The 21,043-nt window shown below is 38.1% G+C and overlaps 1 protein-coding gene across 4 annotated transcripts in view; it reads right to left on the bottom strand.

Moving 5' to 3' along the window:
• Positions 1–1,284: 1,284 nt before the first annotated feature.
• ITGB8 (integrin subunit beta 8) overlaps positions 1,285–21,043 on the bottom strand; it is a 56,884-nt gene continuing 37,125 nt past the window's right edge. The window contains exons 11-16 of one of the 4 annotated variants that reach the window (XR_793933.4): positions 18,026–18,251; positions 16,700–16,803; positions 15,441–15,604; positions 15,097–15,347; positions 8,391–8,516; positions 8,005–8,121 (exon numbers count right to left, since the gene is read on the bottom strand). Coding sequence is in view for 2 of the 4 variants with exons in the window: in XM_010712755.4 (XP_010711057.2) it covers positions 8,068–8,121; positions 8,391–8,516; positions 15,441–15,604; positions 16,700–16,803; positions 18,026–18,251 (674 nt within the window). In the remaining 2 variants the exon portion in view is untranslated. Of the gene's footprint in view, positions 8,122–8,282; positions 8,517–9,851; positions 15,348–15,440; positions 15,605–16,699; positions 16,804–18,025; positions 18,252–21,043 lie in introns of those variants that run through there. The other 3 variants (XR_793932.4, XM_010712755.4, XM_010712756.3) reach the window with 3 other exon arrangements.

Raw genomic sequence — 21,043 nt, 5'->3', positions numbered from 1 at the left:
CACAATGCAAATAGAAGAATCTTGACCTTGCAAATGCAAAGAATTCAGGAGTGGTTTGCATTCATTGTTCCCAGCTTAGTACAGGATGAAGCTTACTGCAGGATAAACTAGTAAGAAAATAAGACAAAAAATATTTTCTATTTAAGAAATAACCTCCCTTCTCCAAGTACCATCTGCAATCTTAGATTTCTTTCTATTTCCATATTAGTTACAGCAAACAAACATGAAGTGCAAGCACATGGCTTGCCAACATCATGATCTGCTGGTGGAGATGTAGGTCATTGGTACCCCTCTAATTCTCCTACTTGGGGGCTTTCCCCAAGGAAATTCACACTGACCCATTACCCAGAAGCAAAAGCGACTGAATTCTCTTTGCAGACACTGAGTTCTTTCAGATGTAACCATTGCACTCGTGATTGAAAATGTGGGAAAATATGACAGTAAGTTAATAATATGTTTCTATATATGTATAAGCCACAAAGTAACTGAAAGCAGTTCTGTTTAAACATTGTGAAGTTAATTGGAACTATTCTGTTTTGCTAGAACCAATTCCTGCAGGTACATAGTTTCATATACCTTGAATTTCAAGGAAGAATAAGTGATTCTGTTTTGTTTTAGAATTTCTTTTAAATTTCTTTATCAGAGCCACAGAAATGCAACCATTACTAATCAAACTAACGTGTATTTTTGGAACATATTCAGCTTGTGCCATAATCTTGGACTTCAGCCTTTTTATTTGTTTATTAAACAAGTTAAAAAAACTATCTCTAACCATCAGGCTCAGATGAGAAAGCTAACTTTTCTTTAGTCTCACTCTTTATATTTTTGCTACATAAAATGAGAAATTGTCATCAGATTGGGAAATCTTCATTCATTTTTTTTATCTGCAGTACATCAAAATTAGTGCAGTCTCATCTTAGACTGTCAATCATTCCATTTTTTTTTTTTGTTAGAAAAAGAAAAACATTAACAAAATACATACATATCTAAGTTTCCTTTTCTGGCATTTTATTTGTGTGTATATATTTTTATTTTTGTTCTTTCTTTTTCCTATGAAATTAGTATGAAATCAGTCTACCTTCCCTGCTGTAATATCAGAGTGTCTTCCTAAAGTTACTGTGGATAGTATTACATTTAACCTTATTTATAGAAACACATTGTTATATTCCCTTTTTTTTTTTTTAAATATTTTAAATAGCTTGGAGCCTGAAATTTGATTCTGAAATGTAATAAAATATTTGACAGAGGATTTAGCTTTCTCATACTTTTCCCTGCCAAAATCTGTTTGTTTCTTGTTTTTTTTTTTTTTGGTAAACTATCAGTCAGAAGTGAAGGGCTCAGTTCTCTCTTTGGTTGTATCTATCCATGAAGTTGTTTTCACCTCAGAAATTTATGAGAAGGATTTTACCCTTAGGATTCCAGTTTAATAAGAAAAATGTTACTGCTACATAACAATAGTTTGGGTGATATTATAGACACTGAGAAGGAGAAAACCAAACAAAAAAAACCAGGAGATTTCTGCATGACCTTGAGCAGCACACATACCAAGTTTATGGTTTCTATTGTGTTGGTTCAAGGATTTTGCACAAAAAACTAAACTGTTTTTTCCTAGTCTGTTACGTGTTAGTAAATGCTTGTGACTCTACAACCCTGGGCTATGTTCTCATGGTGTCTTAATGGCATCATGCCTGCTCAATGCCTCAATGTGAAACTTTCACAGAAAGTGACAATTTGGGAGGAGGTAATCCTGGGTATGCTGGCAGACTCATCCCATCCCTGCCAGAGCAGTAGGAACAATGCAGAGAGGACGAGGATCAAGGACTTGCTGGTGCCTTGCCCTCTGCTCAGCTGTTATGTTGATGTGTCCCCACTATTTCAGCCTACATTGTCATATTCTTGCCAGTTAAATCCTTGCAGCCATTCACCCAGGGCAGCCCTTATTCACAGCATCCTCTCCTGAAGTGCAGCAGGGTGTCAGTGGCTGCACTAGGTGGCTGAGATGATTTGGGATGAATGTGGTAGTGCTCAGCAAGCAGGGACAGTCACACTTTGGGACAGACCTGATACCTGCCTTGCTGTCCTTGTGCTGATGGCTTAACAGCAAGTTCCTGTGCCTGGACTTAAGCACTGGAATCAGAACAGATCTAGGGTATGTTCAAGGCTATCTTTGAAAAAGTCACAGGAATGATCTTGTCTGTGAAGCTGGCTCCACCTAGGCAAGGCCCAAGCACATTCTTTCCTCTGCTGTTATTTTCTTATGCCTTTTGGTAGACCCTTCTTCTGGCCAGTGATGACACAACATAGAATATTTTCCTGTCTGGTACCGACATATGGTGGACATCAGCCTGTTGCAATGTTTCTCATGCGTGTTTAATAAATCCCCTTTAAATTCCCTATGAAATAAAAATAGCCTACACAGTAATTCTGAATTACAGTGAATGAAGTTCTGTTCTGCAGTTCTGTGGACATAAGTGATTACCCAAGTGTAATGGACAAACTAGATTAATAGGGAAAGACTGTGAAAAGGGACATTTTCCATAGGAAATATGAATATAAATTATATGAGGAACATTTGGAACTTCTCTGATATGTCATATAAGTTCCACAGGCTTTTGAATTCTATTCATGAGTGTGAAGACAGCATGAATTTCAGAAAAACTGCATAATATTTGGTCTAATATTACTGTGTGTAATATTTTGGCTTGTAGTGATCTCGTGATTTTGTATTTCAGATTACCCATGGTCTTTTTCAAGGAATCTTATTAGACTTCAAAGGTCTTCCCACAAATGCAGATGAACTCTATAACTGCAACAACAGGAATTACATCAGGACCTTGGGATATAAATACTTCAAGGAAAAAAAATGCAAGAAAAAAAGCTTTTAGGATAATACTGACAATGAGCCAAAACATGCCCTCATCTATGTATATGCTGCTCCCATTGAAGCTAAGGGGATTTGTAGATGCCTCAGAGAGGACATGTGGTCACTTGCTTTAGATGGCAAAACACTTCCATGGACAGATGGGAAATATGCATTCATAAATCAATGTATGCTATAAATTTCACTGTATTGAATTTCCTTATATAGTTGTTCCTTCAATGAAGAAGATCTGTCTGCTTTGTAAAGGAGTTTGGAAATGGTAGCTTTTCATTACCAGCAGAGTCTTAGTAAATTATTGCTACCAGTGTCATTTATCACTTGCATACAGCAGGCATCTTAAGGTAAATGCAGGTAGTAAGGAAATAAAGAGAATGTATTTTTGAGGAATGGCCAGGCTCCACACTTACCACAGACTCACAGACCTATTCAGGTTAGGAGGAACCTTGCAAGATATTAAGTGCAAACTCTTTCTCAGAAGAGGATCAACAGTGTATTGCATTGGATTGCTCAGAACATTGTCCATGTGGATTTTGAACACGCTGAAGGAGATGGGCACTAGAGCCTTTCTGAGCAACCTTTTCCAATGCTTAATCACCCTCAGAGTGAACTTTTTTCCTTATATCTAGCCTCAACTTCTTATTTCAATTTATGTCCATGGTCTTACCATGCACCACTGAGAAAAGCCTGAATGCCTTCTTGATAACCTCCCCATAGACATAGGTTGACTACTTTTCAGCCCCCTGAAGCCTCTCCTTCTTTGAGGGAGACCAGCCTCCAGCCTTTCCTTGATAAGCAAGTGATAAGCTGATAAGCCCCAATCATCTCGGTGGCTCTACACTGAACTTGCTCCATGTTGTCAGTCTTCATTGACTTGAGGCCCACAGATTGGATGTACTATCTAGATTTTGTCTGACGAATATAAGTACAGACAATGGCCTCCATCTTTTTACTAACTACACTTGTGTCAGTACAGCCCAAGATGATGCACTGGCTCACAGCTGACTCGCTTCCATCTTATATCCATCAGGAATCCCAGTCCCTTTCCAGCAGAGTTGCCCTCCTGCCAGGCAAACCCCAGCCTGGATCAGAGCAAGGGGTCAGCTTGTCCCGTGTGCAGGACTTGGCATGCGTGCTTGCTGAAATTCCTGTTGGCCCATTCCTTCATCCTTCAAGATGTCTACCTTAATCCAAATATTCACTCCATGTGAAAAAACCTTAGAGATTCATCCTATGGAAAATATCTTACTAGATTTCTGTCTTTCAGAGCTATCCCAATAGTCTTGTCATGTTTTTAAATTTTCCACTTTGTGGGATTCAGCAAATGTAGGAATACATTTAGGTCTCTGCTGTGCCAAAAGGAATCTCTGCCAAAATTTTTAAGTTCAGAACTTTAGACTTTGAACAAAGCCTAGGGGTAAAATAATAATTTCCCACCCCAGAAGACCATCCTTAAGGTAATAGCTGCTATAGCAGAGGACATTATAATCTTTGGCATAACTGTTTTCAGAGGCACCCTTGTTTCTGTCTCATTTTACTTTTGTTTTAGATATAATCCTTTCCTTTGCCATAGTGATGCCTAATTAAAAATTCAGCTTGTAATTCTGGGCACCTACCAAATGACCTGGTATTGTTGGTATTGCTAACAGCAGGACAGTCCAGGGACTACATATGAAAGCTATATCATCTGTATGACTTCGACATATTGCCATAACTCTGACAAACAATCTTTGAAACCTCAGGTTTCTAGGCTCTAAGTTACCCTACCACCAAATAAGGTGGTTTTTTTTGCTCCTGCTCCTAAAAAATACTTTTTCAGAAGTTCTTAAGATAGGAAGTTACAGAGACCAAAGGAGGGAGAAATAATTCATAGGAAACCAGGCTCAGACACTGAAGGAACGTGTGCTGTGAAGCACAGAGAATAGGTAGATAACAGATTTGCCAAGTAACAGTTGGAATGCTGTAGGTACCTTCTCTGCTATGGGAGCTGTAGATTAGACAGAAGGCAGAAAATCTAAAATGAAGTTGTAGCTGCACTAGGAACTGAAGATACAGACCTATTAAAGAAATATAAGTTTCATGGTCCATTCAGTTATAAATTGTATTGTCTCATTAAATAAATATTTGTTTCCACATCCTTCACATAACTCTGTAATGATTATTGAAACTAATTCAATATCCCCTTTATGAAATCTTCCCTTTTCTGGAACCCTTCGTATAGAGTCAAGACATTAATTAGCTAATCAAGTAGACAAGCAAGAGCATTCAAGGACAACAACCCATCTGGGAAGAATTTGAGGTGGGATGTGTGGGAGGAGGCCACCCAGCCAGAGGTACAAAGCCAGAGGCTGGGGGCAAAATGTCTTGTTCCTTGAGGGGTGGCTCTAGCATGGAGTAAATACGAGTCTGGTAGTAAATAGCTTGACAAGATTTTTTGTTTCTTTGTTCTAGTAGAGAGACAGAAATGGAAAAAAAAAATGGTAACTGTGTTTTTATGCCTTTTGTTTTATGCATGTACTTAGAGATGCTAATGGAAGAAAACTGGCAGAAGGGCCTACTTTAGGAGCTGCTCTTGCAGCTATTCAGAAAGATGAAAGAAAGAAAAAACTCTGTAAGCTTTTTTTTCTTATGAGGAGAGAGAAATAATTATCAGTGTTTCCCCTGTGGAGAAACTACCATCTGTGTGTATGGCTCTCATGGTAGAATAGCTGACTTAGAGGAAAGCGAGCTAATTTCAGGTTTGCTGAACTTCAGTAGTTATACTACTAGTTTCATCATAAATTTTAAATCTGGTACAACTGCGTTAACACAGGTGTTGCAAGCATACCAAAATTGTAATATCTTTGCCAGAGCTTGCTCAAGAAAAACACCTTCCTTATCTCAGTGGTTCAGAAAGATAGTGCAGACTTCACTTTGTTGGCAAGCACCTACGTTGGCTTAGAGAAGCAGTAGTAACTGGACCATAACCAAGGAAGGAGTAAAATCTGTCAAGATAAAAGTGGATGAATTCCATTTGAACTAGGTCACCAAATGTATCAAATAGTGTAAATGATAGCAGTTACACTCAGTAACACACTTTCCTTCAAGATATTGAGTTACGTTGACAGTCATTTGATAAACTTTTTTTTCACAAAATAACAATGAGTACATTTTTCATTAACGCACTTGAAGAAATGCCAGTTAACTAGGTGAGCAAAATTCCTGGATAGTACAGTGACTTTTACATTGCATTGTTTTCAGGCAGTTCAAATACCAGCTAATTTTTCAGTGAGTGAAAAGTGTATAAGCAGAAAATGTAAGAATACTCTACAACAGTTGCTTGGATAAACTCTTTTTGATCCAGGAGGCAATATCAGCTCGAATAAGCTTTCCATGTTTGAAAGCAAGATACCAGACTCACAGTAATGAAGAATAAACCAGATAAATAAATATTTTTTTCTTATTTATAAAATTATGACTATGACCCAAGAATCCACTGTGCAGGGTGCTGTGTTTGTCTTCCATGATTTAGGTGCAATGTGTGGGACAGCAGCTAAAAAAGGTAAACAGGAAAGTGCAAAGGCTCAAGGAGATGAATACTGGGGAACACTTTGAGTCATGATTTCAATGTGATAGCAGCATAGCCACCAGGAGAACCTTGGATAAGTATAGGAAATCTTAAGGGAAGATCCTGCTATGCATGAGAAAGTATGGGAGCAATCCCATTTTAAAAATATGTTTGTGAGGCTGTATCTGGATCTATAGTACATATTAGTACATATTGTATTGTCTGGTCTAACAGGTTATACAGAGATGGGTTTCTTGATACTGAAGAAAAGTTACTTTGGATGGAATATGCAGTCATAAAGAAATACATGAAAAAGTATAAGTAATACCAGAACAATGGCACTTAAAATGAGTTGTCTTTGGACCTTGTGTGTTGCGTATACCTTGCAGAAGATGTGAGGGTGTCAGATTTAAAGGTTATAGTTAAAGTCCCTATTCTAGAACTGGCCAGCACACCACGGAACAGATCTGACTTCTTAGCACTGGAAAGAAGAGGAATATGAAAGTTGGGAGGTGTTCTGTTTAGCTTTATCTTACAGACTTGGACTCACTCCTGTCTGCTCAAAGACAAAAAAAAAAAAATTCTTCTGAAGATAAATGAGCTGTTCACTGATGAAGCCTTCTGATTCAGTGCCTCTGATTTTCAAGGAAAGCATAATTTCAGATGGCACAATTTTGAGGGGAAAATGGGAAGGACTTTTTTTCTGTCCTTTTTTTTTTTTTTTTTTTTTTTTTTTTGCACAGGAGTCCAGGCACAAATGCAGAATCACTGAAGGAAAAAAAGACATCCAAAAGCTGTAGAAAGCACCAGGATTAACCTGTAGAAGTCTTTAAAAGTCCTGTTTTGTCTGAAGCAGAGTAAAGCAAATGTTTGTCTAAAAATCCCACATAAAATTATCCATTGATTTGTCTCATTTTCATTGCTGTTAAATCACATACCTTAAGGATGTGGTGAAAGACAAATAAGAAGAGGATGTAAGGGAGAACAGGAACTATGAGCAGTTTTGGGAGCACAGGAATCTCAGTCAGGAACAGGTCCTGGGCTCTCCAGATTGCTGAGGCATAAACAGAGGTTTAGGATGAAATGTTAGTTAGGGGCTCAAAAAGGGAACTTGGCAAGCTGCAAAGCTGGAAGAAGTACATCATGTGCCCTGATTTCAATAAGCATAATGTGATGTCACTTGGCAATGTTATGTTTTTTGGTTAATCGTTTAGTTTTATCAGCTTGCATGCACATCATCTTATTAAACAGTAACTGTCCTTCATTAATCATCAAGTTCAAGGCCAAGAAAACAGCTAGAGGCCATATTATGCTTGGGCTCAGCAGATGATGAATGATTTGCAAAAAGGAACGTTGCTTTCTGCCACCCACCACTATTTCCTTGAATAAAGGGCCAGAAGACCATAACGTCGGGCCACTAGAACTAATAAATCAGACTTGCAGCCTATGCCTAAGTAATGTAAATTCAGAACAGGCGGAATTTGGATGAACACAAAACTCCCAAACAGAAGATAAGCGTCAAGCCCATGAACTGCACTGAGGATACCTGTGCCCCAAACACAGTTCCAGACCATTCAGGTTTCTGTAAAACTAGATTTTCTGTTTAATTCATATTATTATAATACATTTAAACTATTTGGTTTCAAGCCCAAGGTAGCAGGAGTGTGGTTCCAAAGTTCTTCTCTTTGTTGTAGACCTGGAAGGAGAACAAACCAACCATTTTTCTGATTAACTTCTCACTAGTTAAAATCAGCCTGTTAACAAAGCTTTTATTTGTTATTCCAACAATTGCCTTCTAGCTGTCATCACACATATTCAGATCTTCACTCAAACCACTGTGCTGAGCAGATAACTTACATGCTGAACTTTTGTCCCTTGCTTCCTCTCTGTATATCAGGTCAAATTCTCCACCCGCCACAATGGGAATCATGCAGGGAGAGAAATTCTGTAATAGTGTGCACCTACATGACTGGTGTCAAAAAAGTGGCTGAAAGAAGGATCTCTTTCCTCCTCCGGCTTTAGAGGCTGTAACTTAGGTTTCATTCCTCTTTGGAGAGCTTGAGCAGCAAGCCTTTTTCTGGTCAATGGTATCTGCAACAAAATAGCAGTTGCATTACATTAGTCAAATTAGAGCACCACTGTGCCCTCACTGACAACTTCATGGGCACAAATGGAAACTGGCTAAATATGGTGTTACCATTGCCAAAACCCTACCAATACCTGGACATTTTAAGGTACATAGGCATGTTTTCAGGATTTCAGAACACAGAAAGGATGGAAGGCTTCATACAGATCACTTACCATCATTCCACAACATAGAGGATAGGCATAGACTTAGTGCCAGTCTGACAGAGATTTAAGATTAGTGTTACCACTGACTTTAAATTGTACATCAAGTGGCAAAAAGCAGCCCTGTGTCTGTAGCTCAAGCTGCTTGAACTGTGTGTCTGATCCAGGATGTTTACTCAGAGATGCTGACAACATTAATGTTCCCTCCATAAAGAGCTGTTGTAGAAAATGTGTTTTTCCTCTGTGGGAGTGGTTGCAAGTTCTTGCTCTCTCTGTTAGCGAATGCTTATGTATCTTCTGCCTCTGCAAAAGGAAATTCCTCTGCCTCTATCTCATCGGGCTTAAATTGGGTTTACCTTCCTTGCTTTGTCAGCAAAAGCAACACTGACATTGTGATTACATGCCCACACTGACATTGTGATTACTTTTCTCTTTCTAAGTTTTCTGTACATCTTTTCCCAGTTTTTTTTTCTATTGTATTTTTCTAGTGTACTGTTAAGGCCTGGACACTACATGGCTTAATGACTGGGTTTATACCAGTCATCATTTGATTCTACCTTTTTCCTACCCCCAGAGAAAAACCTGGATCTTCCTAGGAGCTTCGTGTGAGAGAAGCCCATCAGTTTAGCAGTGATTTCTACAAGAAATGTGATGGTGTTATGCAGAACAAACATTATTACCAACTCTGCAGGAGAACAGAGGTGTCCCAGTCTACTGATGTGTTTCACCAGACCTCATAAAGCAATGTGAGTCTGCAGCAAGCAGCATAGACAAAGCATCTGCAAGAAACTGACCCATACGCATGATAGGAGCTCCTCTGCTACCAAAGCAGAGCAAAGCAGAATACTGTAACCATCTATTAATAGATAGATTACTTTTCTGTAGGAAGTATTTTCTTGTCCCCCTCCTGAATGTGTGTTTATCTGTTTGGCCACATCTGAAATCAAGGTATTCTTTTTATTTAGCTTGAATTCTCCTGACAGTGTAATGTACCATTTGAAAAACAATATAAGTATATCCTCTTTGTGGACATATTTGTACACCTTGATGAAAACACATTAATTCTTAAAAAAGAAGGGAATCTCTCTTCCTCAACTTACCACAGATATCCTAGGCATTAAAAATATAAAAATTCCATACAGATTAAATATTGATTTTATTTTTTTAGAGAGCAAGTACAATGATGTTGCATTAAAATAATGCTATGTCATAGTTGTTACAGCTCTGATAGAAAAATAAACATCTCAATATACTACAGTGTCAACTCATTAATAAATATCAAAATAAAAGTTAGTAGTCAACTGAAATTAATAAACAGCTATAAAAGTATACTATTTTAAATAATAAAATATTCAGAATATTTCCAGACAAACAAAAGTAGTGATTTAAAAGTATCATTTAAAATGGAAGATGGACAGTAAGAAGTTACAGATATAATTAAACCGTCTTCCCTTACTAACATTCTCTATGCATAAAATCTAAAGAAACATTATTCATCTGTATATAATTTTTTTTTACAAAAGGTAGTATATGTTAAATAGAAAGTTAAAAACTGTAGTAATATTAATAGTTGTCACATCATTGCTTAATAAGACACTTTAAAGCAGTAGTAGGTAAAAGTGAAGATGTTAGCACAGTGAATTCTTCTAAAACAAATGCCTTCCTAAATTAATCTTTCATCTTTCAGCCTCGCCCTTCAAAATACAAACAACTCAAACAGGTATCGTGATGAAAAGTTAAGATTTGAATAGAAGCAGTTGTTTAAACAAAAGTCATTAAAAAAAAAATTAATAACCAGAAAACTCAACAAAGAGCAACATTTCTAAAACTTAAGAATCTACTAATTTTGTGGGGTTTTTTGTAATTTTTTTTTTATAATTTTTTTTTTTTTTCCCCAGAATGACCAATTGTTCTGAGCTGGCTTGCACTCAGTGAAATCCCACTGATTTGGCTCACTATAGAAAAATATTCACATTAGCTATGCCTAACCTTTTCTCTCTCCATGAATTTCTGTTCTGCGTAATATCCATGAGATGTCTGTGCATCAAGAAGCATCAAGATTACCATGGTAAAGTAGTGTCATTCTTAACGCTGCTTCACTCCTTTTTACCAAATAGATCTTGCACCTCTATTTCAAAGGGAGAACAAGAACACTGGCACCACAATTCATTCATAGAGCAAAGTAAATGTCACACAGCACCCTTATGAGAAGCGCCCTTCCTAGGTACTGAAAACATCACATAAGGCCTGGCAGTGCAGATCCTGGGGATGGGGAGAAGCTGATGGAAAAGACCCAAGGGCTTTACAGGAAGAAGGCTTGCTTTCTCTCTCAAGGAGGGCTGCAGCACCCAGATTTACAGTACCTCACTAGGTTGTATGCAAGCAGTGTTCGATGAGTAAAGATGCAAACAGGCTGCAGCACTGATGACTGTGGACTGCACATCATGCATCTCCAGTGTGTGGCCATTAGGACCACCTCCTCTGACAAGGCCTCCTGCCCTGACAGATGGAGAAATACGGTCCGGGACTGCCATTTCTGTTGAGATGCCATGAGGAACAGCAGTCTGCCTGGGATGCCTACTGCAAAGGCAATAGGACCCCTACATCCTTTTGTCCTGGGCACTGCTGTGCCTTATGGCCACCCGCATGAGTAAGGGTTGCTTGAAGATGCTTCACACATTTACTCCCACAGTTTATGCTGCACGTGCATTTAAGTATGCAAACTAAGCAGAAAACAAATGTATGATCAGATTGGGAAAATATTTTTTTCTACTGTGGTCTGAGGAATACTTTACATAGCAGGTTTTCATGACATCATAGAAAGGAAAAAATAAATCCAGTTAGTTATAGTGGCTAAAATGTAAACTATGCCTACACACGTCCTTCCTTTTTAAGGTTCATTCGCAACATTGCTTGTGAACATAAGGGAATTTCAGCTAGTCACAATGAAAATTTCTCACATACCATGTGCACGTTTTCTGGATGAAACAGCTATTTTCCCACACACATCTGTAGTGGTGTTATTAACATGCTCATGATGCTTGGAAATAATCAGTGCACAGCATTTTTCATCTCTCTCAGAGCCTCGGAAAACAAATCTTAAGATGCATGTGTTTTAGTTGTATGACTGTGCCATTTCTGAAATGTTACATAGTTAATAAAACAAAGTTAAAAATAAAGTGGGATTAGAATTGACATTTTTAACATGTACAGATCTGGTGTGAAGAGCCAGGAAGATGCTCTGTTTCTAGGAGAAAATCTAGAATAAATGCTGCAAATCAGCAATGAAGTGCCATAGTATCTGTAAGCATACTATTAGGTACAGGCACATAGTCAAATCATCTGACCTTCTTTCCATTTTTTCAAGCAGCCTAGTATATTTCAAAATATTCCACTTTATTTCAAAGGTTTGAAACATGCTACACTGAGGCTAGATGTTTTTCCTGCATTTTTGCAAGCATCTTTGATGCACAGTACTTTGAAAGTTAATCTGAACTAATTTCTCTGTGATATCTCCCATACTAAGTGCTATAGGAAGCACAGTCCTTCTGTGACTGCTGAGGAAATTCCTTGTGAATTACAGGCTGCTTTCTCATTTAAGGTCATGTGCTGAGGGAACACAGCTCCCTAAATAGTGAGGCTTTTGTTGGTCTATTCATCTCCTGCAGCAGCTCTTCTGAAAAACATGGTCAAAGGCAGAGGGAAACAAGCACTGAGTAAAGCCAGAGTTTCTCATGGATAGATTCCATCCTCAGAAACAAAGCCTTCTCCCAAGGATCCTGCCCTATGTAGGCTCCCCATGGGCCTTCTAAAAGCCTTGACCTGTCACATTAGCAACAGCTTATTCTTCTTTCACTAGATCCCTCTAAAATACAGCAAAGCAATGAGCAAGATGCAAGTAAAGCCTTTTTATAAAATAATGTTTTTTTTTCTTTTCTTTCTTTCTTTTTTTAAATTTAAGACTTTGCCCTGCAAGCCTGCTGGGTTTGAGCAGAGCGTATCACACACTCAGGCAGGTGTCTGATAAAGACATACTGCCCACACTCCTGCACAGACAGCACTGCAATGCCAACAAAGTGCTACAGAAGAAAAGTGGCAGCAACAGGGTGTGTCTGGATTATGGGGGGTACAGATCATACCTTTCTTCCACAGATACCAGCTCAATTGCCCCCTATCCAAATTTAGCTTCCTCTAATAGCGAAAAAATAAATTCTAGAGAAAAAAACAATAGCTGTCACTTCAGAAAGTGGCTTATGGGTTGTTAGGAGAAACACATTTTCATGAATCTTTTCTGTTAAAAAAAATTATATTGTTAAGGAACATAATCATAGCTTTTGTTATATATGCAGGTATTCTCCTGTGAAGTTTTATTTCTTTATTTTGTTTTCCTAAGTGAAATAGACAACCATAGACTTTTTTGCCTGCTCAAAAACCATGTAACAAGAACAATAGTAAGTAAACCTTAGTAGGTTTTTTATCTTAATCCCCCTGAAAACAATGGTTCAGAGTCTGTTAATTTACATGGAAAGAAAATGCATTTTAAAATGGAAAGGAAAGTTCAAGGTATTCCTGATATGCTACAGAGTAATTCTTGAGTCAGAATGAATATATAGATAAGATATTATGATGAAGCTATCAGTAAAATCAAGGTCAGTGTAAGGTAAATCACTTTAAATGAGACACTTTTACCTGAATGGTGGGAAGCTAAGGGACTATTCTGAGGATTGCTTCAGAAACAATTAAAAGGCCAATTTAAAACTCTTTTTTTTTTTTTTTTTTTTTGCATGATCCAAAATATTCATTGTGAACGCTCAAATAATAATTATTTATTCCGCATCCTCCCCTCCTTTTACCTGTAGGAATTTACAGAATACTGAATAGGAAATACTACTATATACCAATTGCTACCAAATTTCATGTAAGGCGGTCCTGCTTTGTTTCTGTAACTCTTACCTCTGGCAATTACAGATCAATATTTAGTACCAGTAATTACAACTGTTGAAATGACACACTGCATAATGTCCTAGGAGACAGGCTTTTTCTTTTTCTTTTTCTTTTTTTTTTTTTCCACCACCAAGATTTTAGTGCATATTTCACAGACACTGATCAGAATTTCTTAGGATCTTGGCAACATAATGTAAGTAAACCAGCGTGCTGGTTAATTCTTCTCATTAGTGTACAGCAATAACCTGCTCTCTACCACTACAACCAGTTTCAAGGGTGAGAAAATGCTTCTGCTAGAAATTCTAGCTCAAATTCTGCTTTCAGGCGAGCTTATATTGGTCCCACTGTGTTTAGAAGAATTTTGCCAATTACTGAAGGCAGAATTTGGTTCTACATTTATGAAGTCAGTTAATATGTTCTCTTGAGAAAATGATTCCTACGTTCCCCAGCTTCTCTCAAACTGCGGATTCTTTGTCACATCAAACCGGTCACATTTCTCAATGCATAGCAACAACAATTAAAGTGGTAAAGTACCAAATGAAAGAAAAAAGAATCCTGTCAACTAGTTTACAAAGAAAAAAGAGCACGTGTGTAACATCAGACTTATGCCTGACATACAAAAGGAACAAGTCCTTACGTGCCAAAACACTGACATGTAGCTAGCAAACCAAAGACATCTCTGATGCAGTTTATCAGATTGGAGCTGATGCTGCTGACTCCAAGGGCGCAGTCAGCGGGCAGTGGTTACAGTGAAGGTTACAGGTGCTGGTGGACAGAGGAACTCATTTTCTGTAGCCACTCAGTTTTTTGAATATCTTCATATTCACATAAAAGTTTTACATTGAAGAAAGCAAAAAAAGCTAAAAAGTACTCCTTGTTAGATATAAATTATCTCTAGGTGACATAACACATAAAAAAACTACATATATATTTGTCTGTGTGCGTGTGCCTACACCCACACTAGTAACTAAGCACTCGTTTAATCCAGTCATTTTTATTAAGCAATGAGGAAAAGCTAAGAGGCTAAAGCAGACAAATCAGTGGAATTTAGTCAACTGAGAGAACTATAAAAGTACCATTAGCTCTATTTAAGAGCATTTGAAAAGTTTCACCTATTGCTATAATATACAGCAATGTTAATATTTCAGTCACAGTTTTTGTCCATTCCCACAGAGCACATCAGTACTAACTACAAGTAGAGTGAGATCAGTGCTTTGTCAGATCTGTTTGTATCTACATTCTATGCCAGAACTAAATAAATTAGAATACATTAAAGTGCTACATCAACACTAATGTTCCTGAACAGTAGTAACGCACATTTTCTTAAAAAACAACAACAACAAAAAAACAAAACAATAACAACAACAACAAAAAAAAACAAAACCAAAAAACAGCAGCTATAGTTTCAGACATAGTCACCTTATGTGAATATGCTTACATGTCACGTTGTTACAGTATCCAACAAAATGCATGACACAAACAGCAACAGTCGAGATTCTGACAGAGTGGTAACTTCTAAAAAGTAGAGAATGATGGAAATAGACATTTGCAGAAAACACACTGTCTTCAGAATTCACACTTGAAAGTTTCATTTAATCGCAACTTGCTGATGTCGATATTTATTTCCTCTGGTTTGTCACGTCTGTATGTTACTGTTCTCGTACAAACAGTAGGCAAAAACATCTTTTCCTTGAAGGAGAAGATACAATTTTTATCAACAATTAGCTAACTTTTATGTGCAAGAAATAAATTACTGAACACGATGGCTCTGAAATCAATTACCTTCTTTGTCGCAGAGACTCTGTAATCAGCTGAAGATTTAACTTTATTGCTATTTCCCTGCAGAATTATCTGTCTGATGATAAGTACAACAAGCAACCCAATCAGAAACGTAACTATAAAGATTATGGAAAATACTCTAAAGTAGCTTCGTCCAGAGAAACATTCTGCAATGAAAGGAAAACACAAGTGTAAAGCCTAATGTACAGAATAAGCACATCACTAAAGCACATTTACATTTACTTCTGCACCTTATTGGAGCATAAATGTAACACAAGTCTGCTAAACAATAAGGGAAAATAGCTCATGTTACCATACACAAACTTTTAAAGCAAAGAACATCACGAACTCTGATTAAGATCAAGCATAGAAAAATGTTCAAACATCATCCCTTTAATCTACAGAAGTAGGACTAAGGCTTTGCTGTGCTAGCCACCATGAATTCTCTGCAAACCAGTGAGTTTATAGCTGAAATTGAGAAGATGAATTATTAGGATGTTCAGGGCCAAAACAGTTTAATTTTCATGAGATTACAGTACAGATCACAGGTGAAATATGAAAGAAAACACAGTTTCTTGATTCCTTGTGCAGTATTGCCCTCACAGGCCAACACTCTCACAGAGTAGGCTTTCTTCTAATTAAAAAGGTCATGAGAAAATTATTCTCAACTAGTTTTTCCATTCATAAAAATCTTCAAGAGAAAAAGACATACAAAAACGTGACATTACATAAGGTAACCATCTACGTCCATTTTTGATGCAGTGTGGACTAATTAAGCTCAATGATATTTTATAAAAAAGTATTTTATTCTTCCAAGGTCCTCAAAACTACAACATTTTTGTACTTGCAAGGAGTATTTAAACATTACTGGCAGTGAAGTATGCATTCTATTTCATCCTTCTTCATTTCTGGTAATGTCAAATAATGTAAACATATCCAATGTTATAAAACATGCAAATGTCATAATGGACTTTTATAAATATTTCTTTAAGCATGGCTCAGGCAGGATTCATTATTATTAGATGTGACTTCTCAAGGAAATGGGAAATCTATTTAGCAATGCTTGCCAATAACATTTCCTGTTACTATTTATCTTTTACTTTCCCTGAAGCAAGATGGAATTTCTTGTATTCTGCTTTCCCTCTTTCTTACTGTAATAATCCTGACACACTTTTGAAAGACATCGTAGCAGTGATGATTTCAAACATTAATATGGACAGATTTTGAACTCTCATCACAATTATGCAGAAAATATCACATACCTGAAGTTTGGTCAACATAATGCAATAGGTAAGCACATGAGGTTTTACACTGGTCAAGTTTAGCTTGAGATGCATTGTTAGAATGATGGCACTGAACACAATTCCTGTAAGAGAAATGTAATTAAAACATTATGTCTTTCTCTGCACCCTCCTTACAGAGATTCTATCAACAAGCTGACGTATTATGTTTTCCTGTTGTTAGTAAAAACATTGCGACATTTATTTATTTTTCTGAAATGTGATGCCTTCCTCAGCATTTTATCCCTGTGACACTTCTCAAGGCTGACCACTCAGAATTAGTAAGTAAAACATCTGTTTGGTTTCAAACCCCCTTCATCTGGCCCCTGCTTTGCATTCTCAGATGTGTTCCTCAGGGGTCTAGCACATCTCTTCCACTGTCAGCCTCATGTTCATTCTTAGTCTTCCTTATCTATCATTCTCATTGGGAAACATGCTGTGATTGTCAAGAACTTTTTTGATTTTTTGTTAGGAAAAAACACATAAGTTCTCAGTGCTGGGCAGCTTTTGCAGATCATCACCATGTTGGGAGACAACATGGCAGTCTCACTATTTTCATTTTATAGCTTTGCAAGAGGTTGGACATCACAGGTGATACCAGAAAAGCCTTTACTCTTTTCTAAATGAATGTACGGCATCTTCGGATTATACTAAAGGCACGCATTTCACAGTAATATTGAATAAGTCTAAGCCAGCAAGGCTAACTTAATTTTATCTGGCGAACCTCTAAAGGCAGCTCTGTCACCTTTCTGTACAAACTGGTATGTGAAACGATATTTGTGTCATGTTACAGGAGGGTCAGAAGAACCATGCCCAAATACAGGGTTTCATTTACTCTACCTTAAAAACCATGATGACAGTGCATGGTACTGCTCTGGTTCACTCCTCCTCCCTTCAGACTGGAGGCACAAGGAGTGTGCAGAGAGAAAATCAGGAAATATTACTGGACTTAGTGGCATTCAGGAGTAGGACCTACTGTCCACTTTTAAAATCCCAAAATTATAGGCTTTGTTCTCTATACGAAGAACCATCCTTTAGTACACATGAAAAAACTATACTCATACCACATATCACCTATGACTTCCCAAAGCAGAAACATTGGTGAACATAGATGTGGACATTCAGTTGTTTTGTTAGCATGAAAACCCAACTACACAGAAAGAAGCCTTGAGTAGGAAATGTTTCAAGTTTCCTATAATCTAAACATCTAAGGAAAACAGCACATAGTACACATAGCCAAGAAGAAATATTTATCCTTGCTTCAACACTACAGAGTTAAACATAAAGTGTAGCACAAGGAAAACCTACCAGTTTTCTTCACAGGCTTTGTTACAAGCAGGGCAGTATTCACACAAACGGCCAAAGCTTCTTGGGTCAGTACACTCACATTTTCCACATACACAATTTCCTCTTCCACTGCAAATCTGGCCCTTTGAATTCAGGCACTGCTTTGCTGATTGTAATGAACACTGGCAACGGTCACCTTCCCAATCAGCAAAGCATTTACATTTACCGGCTTCACATTCACCATTACCTAAAACATCAGATAACCTTGAGTCAAATGCTTTTATAAAACACAGAAAGTCAATTATTATAAGCATATATTTGTATTGCAGGTGCCTTATATCAAACAGCTAATGTAGTCCTTGGCCTGCTGATAAACTTTTTAAGTTAATGATGAAGCTGAAATTATCACCATGATACATATTTATGGCTGCTGTTTGTTGCTAATTTGAGCAAAAGCTGCTACCTTGATCATGTCCTAAAAAGTTTTACCACAATTTTCCTTGTTGCTTTGGATCAAAGCAGCAGAGATTAAAAATTACACAACCTTCAGGAAAACAGTCTTCAAGCAAACTAAACAAACTTCTCTGTAGCAATTAAGCATTCAGCTCAAATAAATTGCAAAATTCTGAGAGGAAGGAGTATAGAGTTCATATGTTCAAGTCAGTTCTTTTCATTTTCTTTTCAGAAGCATGCATTACAATGTTTTTCAGCCTTTTAAAGAGACAGATGACTGAACAGGCGAGATGAATACGCTATGTTTATGAATAGTGAGTTGTGTAATATGAGCTTAAAATGCACACTCTCAAATACTCAAATGGTACAGAGAACCTCTCGTGGTCTTTATAATCTTCCAGACAAATCAGTGGGAGCTTTAGAGTAAAATCCAGACTTTTTTCACATTGCAGTACGTTTAGGGAGGTGCACAATTGGTGTGCTGGTAATGTTTAGCCATAGTTTTACAGCATAGGAAAACACCTTTAGGAAATATAAAAACAGAGAGCAGCTTGCAGCTATTGCTTGCAGCTATAGCAAATCTTATGAGACTTTCTCAGCCATGCCCTCAGCAGTACATAGGCTTCATATGCACTGCAGGGCCTTTCTTGTGCTCTAGGGATCTTCAGAGCAGATGCAGAGAGACAGTCCCATCTAACTACATGGAATCCCCTAAGGGCTGGGGGAGGGAGGCAGTGTGACCAAAGTATAGGCTGCCTCTTTTTCTGCCTGGGTTCTGTGCTATAAAATATCCCACATACACAACCATGGTCGCATGTTGCCTGGGCAGGAGACTCCATCAATACAAGAATCTCCAACATGTCTTTGACAAAGATTTCCCTGTTTTCTCTTCCACTGCATCTCAGACTTTGGGACCTTGCAAATTTAAAAGTTCTGCTTAGGTTAAGAAAAACTAAATTCCCAGACTTTGCTGCGGTTAGAGAAGATTGAGAACATGAACCACAATTCTTTGTATTGGAATGAATCATAAGATCATAGGATTATTTGAGTTGCAAGTGACTCTTGAAGGTCATCTGGTCCAATCTTCTGCAATTAACAAAGATATCTATGGCTTGACCGGGTTACTCAGAGATCCCTCCAGCCTGATCTTGAATATCTCCAGGGACAGGTCTTCCACCATCTCTTTGGGCAACCTGTTCCAGTGCCTTACCACTCTTATCGTAGAAAACTTTTTTTCATATATCCAGTTTAAGTCTTCTCTCTTTCAGTTGAAAACATTTCTCCTTGTCTTGTCACAAGAGATCCTGATAAAAGTCTGTCCTCTTCTTTCTTATATCCCCCCTTTTGATACAGAAAGGCCACAATCAGGTCACCTTGGAGCCTTCTCTTCCCCAGGTTGAACACCCCACCTCTCTCATCTTGTTCTCACAGGAGAGGTACTCCATCCCTTGGATCATTTTTGAGGTCCTCCTCTGGACATGCTCCAATAGGTTCATGTCTCTCCTGTACTGAGGACTCCACATACAGTACTCCAGGTGAGCTCAGAGCAGACAGGCAGGATCACCTCCCTTGACCTGCTGACCATGCTTCCTTTGATGCAGCGCAAGATACAGTTGGCTTTCTGGGCTGCGAGGGCAAATTGCTGGCTTGTGTCCAGCTGCCATCCACCGGTGTCCCTAAATCCTTTTCAGCAGGGTTGTGCTCTATTCTTGCATCCTCTTGCTTGCATCTATAGTGGGGGTTGCTGACATCCAGGTACAAGACTTGCCTTTGTCAAACCTTGTGAGGTTCACCTGGGCCCACTGCTCGAGCTTGTCTAGGTCTCTCTGGATGATAGCTTATCTCTCAGGCATCTAGACTACACCATGCAGCATGGTGTCATCTGCAAACTCATTGAGAATTCACTTGATCATATGGTCAAGATCATTGATAAAGATATTAAGAGCATCTGTACCAGCACTGACACCTGAGGTACACAACTTGTCACTGATCTCCACTTGGACATTGAGTCTTCGACCACCACGCTCTGGGAAGTGAGTGGGAATTCTTGAATAGCCCACCTGCCAAATCCATATATTTTCAATTTGGAGAGAAGGATGTTATAAGGGACTGTGTCAAAAGATTTCCTGAAGTTCAGATAGATGACATCAGTGGCCTTTCTCTTGTTCACCATCATAGAAGGCCACTATGTTGGTCAAGAAGGACTTGGTGGAGCCATCCTACTTGTTCCGTATCACCTCCCTGCTCTCCATGTGCTGTAGCATAACTTCCAGGAGGATCTGCTCCATGGTCTTCCCCAGCACAGAGGTGAGGCTGACAGGTCAGTAATTCCCTGGATTGTCCTTTATAACCTTCTTGAAAATGGGTGTGACATCACCTTTTTACGAGTCACCAGGGACTTCACCTGACTGCCATGACTTTTCAAACATCATTAAGACTGGCTTGGCAACACATCAGCCAATGTCTCACTCAGTACAGAGTGAAGTGAAAGGATGCAGAACAGCAGTACAGGTTTTAAAATACTTGAAATATAACTTCTGAGGGTAAAAAATATATTTCAGTACAGATAATGATACTGATTAAAAC

This window comes from Meleagris gallopavo, chromosome 6 (genome assembly GCF_905368555.1).
Source record: "Meleagris gallopavo chromosome 6, MGAL_WU_HG_1.1, whole genome shotgun sequence".
NCBI classification, from domain to species: domain Eukaryota; kingdom Metazoa; phylum Chordata; class Aves; order Galliformes; family Phasianidae; genus Meleagris; species Meleagris gallopavo.
Note: the sequence above shows the minus strand (reverse complement) of the source record. Positions and strands in the feature narration are given on the sequence as shown.